The sequence below is a fragment of the Symsagittifera roscoffensis genome, chromosome 4 (assembly GCF_963678635.1).
Source record: "Symsagittifera roscoffensis chromosome 4, txSymRosc1.1, whole genome shotgun sequence".
NCBI lineage: Eukaryota > Metazoa > Xenacoelomorpha > Acoela > Convolutidae > Symsagittifera > Symsagittifera roscoffensis.
The window spans coordinates 46058983-46064982 of NC_087065.1; the positions used below are offsets into that span (position 1 = coordinate 46058983).

At 36.2% G+C, this 6000-nt stretch overlaps 1 protein-coding gene across 1 annotated transcript in view; it reads right to left on the reverse strand.

Annotated features, from left to right (window-relative positions):
• LOC134843791 (uncharacterized) overlaps positions 1-2631 on the reverse strand; it is a gene marked incomplete in the record, with an annotated part of 54814 nt that extends 52183 nt beyond the window's left edge. The window contains 2 exon segments of the mRNA XM_063860070.1: positions 2071-2278; positions 2517-2631. Of these exon segments, the coding sequence (XP_063716140.1) occupies positions 2071-2232 (162 nt within the window).
• Positions 2632-6000: the final 3369 nt, after the last annotated feature.

Here is a 6000-nt window from a genome sequence, read left to right on the forward strand (position 1 = left end):
CTGTACTACTTAACTTAATGACAAATCAATCTTACGCTCAGGGTACTATAGCAAGTAATACAGTAGATTCACCAATTCTGCACCTGCTAACAGGCCGGTCCACAATTTATGCGCACTTCCAATCATCAAATTTTAATGTTAAAAGCATAAGCACAAAATTTTCGTTCCGATTTTCGAAAAATATTTGTGCTCGTTGTAGTTTTTTTATCAAATCGGAAATGAGGGTCATAGTAGTCTGGGGTTCCAAACTTAAGCTTTCCTTAAATAGGCCTACAACATACTAACATTTGAGCCCAATACCGCCGCTAGTTTCCGAGTTCTGATAGGGCCATTTATACTCCCGGGAACCGTTATCACTTGGGGCCAGGGGGTCCAAAGGGTATGGATTTTTGCATGCCCGGGTCAAATCATCTCTAATATTGCTCCTCTGAATTTCATAAACCTAGCCACTTTATTTCCTATTTGAAGGGGCTGGTTTGCAGATCTTACTCCCCCTGCCTTTGTCGCCATAGAAGGGACAATATCTTCAAAGATTGAACTATTTTGAACTTTACCTTTGCTTGCTGTACTACTTAACTTAATGAAACTATTTTGAACTTTACCTTTGCTTGCTGTACTACTTAACTTAATGACAAATCAATCTTACGCTCAGGGTACTATAGTATGTAATACAGTAGATTCACCAATTCTGCACCTGCTAACCGGCCGGTCCACAATTTATGCGCACTTCCAATCATCAGATTTTAATGTTAAAGCATAAGCACAAACTTTTCGTTCCGATTTTCGAAAAATAGTTGTGCTCGTTGTAGTTTTTTTATCATACCGGAAATGAGGGTCATAGCAGTCTGGGGTTTTAAACTTCGAATTTCATAAACCTAGCCACTTTATTTCCTATTTGAAGGGGCGCATTTGCAGATCTTACTTCCCCTGTCTTTTCCGCCATAGAAGGGGCGATATCTTCGAAGATTGAACTATTTTGAACTTTACCTTTGCTTGCTGTACTACTTAACTTAATGACAAATCAATCTTACGCTCAGGGTACTATAGCAAGTAATACAGTAGATTCACCAATTCTGCACCTGCTAACAGGCCGGTCCACAATTTATGCGCACTTCCAATCATCAAATTTTAATGTTAAAAGCATAAGCACAAAATTTTCGTTCCGATTTTCGAAAAATAGTTGTGCTCGTTGTAGTTTTTTTATCAAATCGGAAATGAGGGTCATAGTAGTCTGGGGTTCCAAACTTAAGCTTTCCTTAAATAGGCCTACAACATACTAACATTTGAGCCCAATACCGCCGCTAGTTTCCGAGTTCTGATAGGGCCATTTATACTCCCGGGAACCGTTATCACTTGGGGCCAGGGGGTCCAAAGGGTATGGATTTTTGCATGCCCGGGTCAAATCATCTCTAATATTGCTCCTCTGAATTTCATAAACCTAGCCACTTTATTTCCTATTTGAAGGGGCGGGTTTGCAGATCTTACTCCCCCTGCCTTTGTCGCCATAGAAGGGACAATATCTTCAAAGATTGAACTATTTTGAACTTTACCTTTGCTTGCTGTACTACTTAACTTAATGAAACTATTTTGAACTTTACCTTTGCTTGCTGTACTACTTAACTTAATGACAAATCAATCTTACGCTCAGGGTACTATAGTATGTAATACAGTAGATTCACCAATTCTGCACCTGCTAACCGGCCGGTCCACAATTTATGCGCACTTCCAATCATCAAATTTTAATGTAAAAGCATAAGCACAAAATTTTCGTTCCGATTTTCGAAAAATAGTTGTGCTCGTTGTAGTTTTTTTATCATACCAATTTTTGGTTTTAACAATCTTTTTGAAAATATTTTTAATATCATCTGAAAGATAAAAAGGAAACTCACATGAGCTCAAATGTAAAATTGCATGTTTCAATAGTGGTCATTTTTAAAAAAAATCTGAAGCTTTAAAAATTGACAATTTGGCCAATTTGGGAAAATGAACGCGAGACAAATTTGTGCCATGCGTGCGAAAACGCGCAACCCTGTTAATCATAAAATAATCCCTTTTTTCTAATCAGCTTACCTCCATGTCGACCCATTTGATTAAATCGTTCACGCAAATTGGACACGAACAGCCCCTTTCTTTATAGTATGCATGGTGCTCGCAACTATTGAAGATGAACCATTCCAATGGCATCTTTTTTGCTTGCGTCTGAATCGCAGTTAAACTCTCGTCTGAGGCCATAGCAATTATTCAGTAAATCAGCATGTAATCTGAATGAAATATCTCACTTAGAATGAAGAAACAGAAATTGGTTACGGAGCAGTATTTATAGACAATCGCTTATTCAGACTCGTCCGTAAGCAGATAAATATTGTATTAGCCTACCAGATACGACACAAGGAAGAAATTAATCATTAATAATTATTTACTTCGTAAATTTGCTCTCCCATCTCCATTCTGATTGGCTAATACAGTATTTGTCTGCTTACTGACGAGTCTGAATACGCGGATGTCTAAATACAGACCGCAGTCCAGAATAGATTTTGCAACGTATTGCAACAGTATGTGGACATAACGTCTTATCAGAAATTTACAGATTTACTTTCACGTACACGTACGTTCATTATGGTATTTGGCGATTGGTATTTTCATTGGTTTTATTTTCACGGCTTTTTTGTTCACGGTTAGCGTATACACTGTGTTACAAGCTCACCATATATATGGTAGCTTGCTTGGACTAAATACATGTAAAATGTTTTAATTTTGTTTGTATCAAAAGAAGAACCGTTAGTTTTGAAACGTTTAACCCACAAGAATGGTGAAAAGAATGCTAAGGATAAACAAGACTGCTCGTATCAGGGCGAAGCCCTGAAGGTTCCGACTGCCCATTAAGGTTTATGGAGCAGTAATATCATTAAAAAATTAAAAGTAATAAAACAAAATGAAAATTTTTTTTCTTCAAAAATTTGAATTTTTTTTTTATAAAACTCATCCACCCACACGCCATATAAAGTACAAAAGGATAAATTTCGCTACTTGTAACAAATCAATTATGGCAAATAAGCTTCGTTAAATCAATTTGGAACGATTTCTAAGACGGATTAACTCTCCGCTTACGCGTTAAAAGCGCGAAATATATCGCGCGTTAATTGTCCCAAATTGGCCAAAATGGCAATCTTTAAACCCCCATAACTTTACGAAAAATGATCACAGGTGAAATATCTTTTCAAATTTAAGTTCAGGATAACAATACCTTTTGAATGATATAAAAAAATTCCGTCAAAAATGGCCAGTTAAAAAGTCGAAATTTGTCTGAAGAAAAAAAAACCCACCCCGAGCACAAATATTCCGTTACTTTCGTATCGAAAGTCGGAACAACAAGACTGCTCTTATCAGGGTGAAGCCCTGAACGCTCCGACTGCCTTTGAAGTCCTATGTGTATTGGGCTCATAGTGGGCTCTTTAACTAATCCCTCCTTAGGGTACCTAGTAAAGAATCCCCCTATGAAATAATTCAACGTTTACGCATATGAGAAATATGTACCTACTAACGAATCAACCCCTTTTATGCAAAAGGAAGGAAGATTAGTTAAAGATATCCGAGTAGCGTTTGCTTTGAAAAAATTGATAAAATATGAATTTTTCAAAATGTTTTTATTGCATTTTTGATCAGCATCCACGCACGCGCTGTGTAAAAAGCAAAATCTACAGGACCAAGTTAACACACTCCACCCAAACACATTTACACGTAAACTTGCTCTGAGTTCAATTTTTCCGCCAAAAGAACAGAGGATTTTATACGCAGCGCTAGGCAATTTTATTCTAAATTGAACGCTTGGTTGTTTTTGCTAAACTTAACTTGGCCTATTTGGAGGGGAGGATGTTAACTTGAGTTAACGTATATTTCGTCTATAGTAAAAAATTAAAAAATCCAAACAGCATGCCTCAGCCCAATTTGGAAAAATTTCCAAGAGGGGTTGAATAGCCGCTTACGCGTTAACAGCGTAAAATATATGTCGCGCGTTAGTTGCTCCAAATTAAACAACCATAATTTAACAAAAAAAAATCACACGTAAAACATCTTTTTAAATTTGAGCTCAAGGCAACATTACCAGACAACTGATACAACAAAATCCGTCAAAAATGGCTAGTTTAAAAGTCGAAATTTGCCTAGAGATAGAAAATACCACCCAAGCATGAAAAACATCTTTCCGAAAGTCGGAACAACAACATTCAATTCGGAGTGCGTCGTTGTAATTTTATCAAAATTCTTACAACAACAGAATCAACAATTAATGACGAGTCCTCTCTTCATGTTTCGACTTTCAAATTTCAGCAAAATTTCAGTGCTTGGTCAAAAAATATTCGAGTCGGAGGTTTGGGTTGGGCGCGGTCATAAAACACGGTCGATCAAGCACGGTGAAACCAATCCCTAACTTCAGTTGAGCCCATCCCAACAACTTCAAACTTTTCTATACAATTAGTTTTTTCTTTACCAGCCCAAAATTTGCTCTGGCGTCCATAGAACACTGGAATCTGGAGACAAATTTTTAGAAAAAAAATCCAAAATGTGAATGGATTCTAGTAACAAAGTTTTTGTGGGTTTCGAGCTCCAATAACTGTTATGGAAATCTTGTCGGCACGTTAGTTTTGTCGCAGATTGCGCAACGCCCTAATATTGCTAGTTGCTCGAGATTCCCGAAATTCCGCAAATGCAAACGCATCCGCAATATTATAAATTCTGCAATTTTGCTTGAATAATGTAGAAAGGTTTGAATGGATTCTGTTATTGTTTTTGAGTATATAAACAAAATATTCACAAAATTTTAAACTGAATACAAATCAAAACATGTATGTTTGATGACTCCATAAATTGTTCAGGATTCACATTTTGGCCTCGTAGTGTTATCGAAAAACAAAGAAATTTTGAGGAGCGGAATTGATGCTCAAGATTACAGCTGCAACAGAGAGTGCTGCAAAAGCCAACATCATCAATTTAGAAGATAATGTAAACGGAAGCAGAAACTTTAACAGGATCCTCTACGATTTTTTGTATCTCAGCGATCCCGCGGGTTTCTCGGAAAAAAAACAACCTCAAAATTTGTTACAAAGTAAAAAACAAAACTCAAATAAAATTCTCGGACTTTCGTCGGATTTTTGTTTTTTTTTTCTTATAAGTTATGTTTTTGATACCCAGTACACTTCATTCAGAAACGCTTGAATCTTAAATTCTTGTTCAATTTACTAGAAAAATCTAATTTTTGCACGGTTTTGCTATAACGTGGATAATTAGTTAGTATTTTTCATTGGGTTTTTTCAAGAGTAATAAAAAAGGAATGGTCTAAGGGGCAAAAAAAAACTTTTTGCAGGTGTCGTAGAACTGTGTAATTATTTTTCTGATCAAAAATCACCTGAAAATTATAAACAAGACTGCTCGTATAAAGGGCAAACCCTGAATATTTGACTGCCCCTTGACCCATATCAAACTGTTTTCGGGAAAAAACTTGAAAAACTAAAAGTTTTAGACCATATCAAAGATCAACTGAGAAAGTTTGAGTCGTACGAAATTAATACGACCGATTAGCAAGCCTCAATTCAATTTGGACCAACTTTTTGTGCGAGATAATTTGCAACGTACAAATTTATTGTTTTACGCCTTCAGCATTATGAATAAAATCTTCAAAGCGCGGATAAGTTATGTAAGAGCATGGCCAAATTTGCAACTTTCAATTCTAAAAGTTTGCAAGAAAATAATCAAAAATAAAACGTCTGCTTAAGTTTGAGTTCAAGACGTTGGTATTTTCATTGGTGTAAAAAATTGCTAAAAAACTATAATTTTGATTGCCGAAAAATGACTGAAGGAACAAAACCTTCCGACCATAAATATTCCGCTTTCGTCGAAAGTCGGAACGGTTATTCAAACATATCTTGAGCATGAGTTGTGATATTTTTTACCTAAAAACAGCTCCCAAAACAACAAAACAATTCTTGAGATGCCACGCGCAGAGGT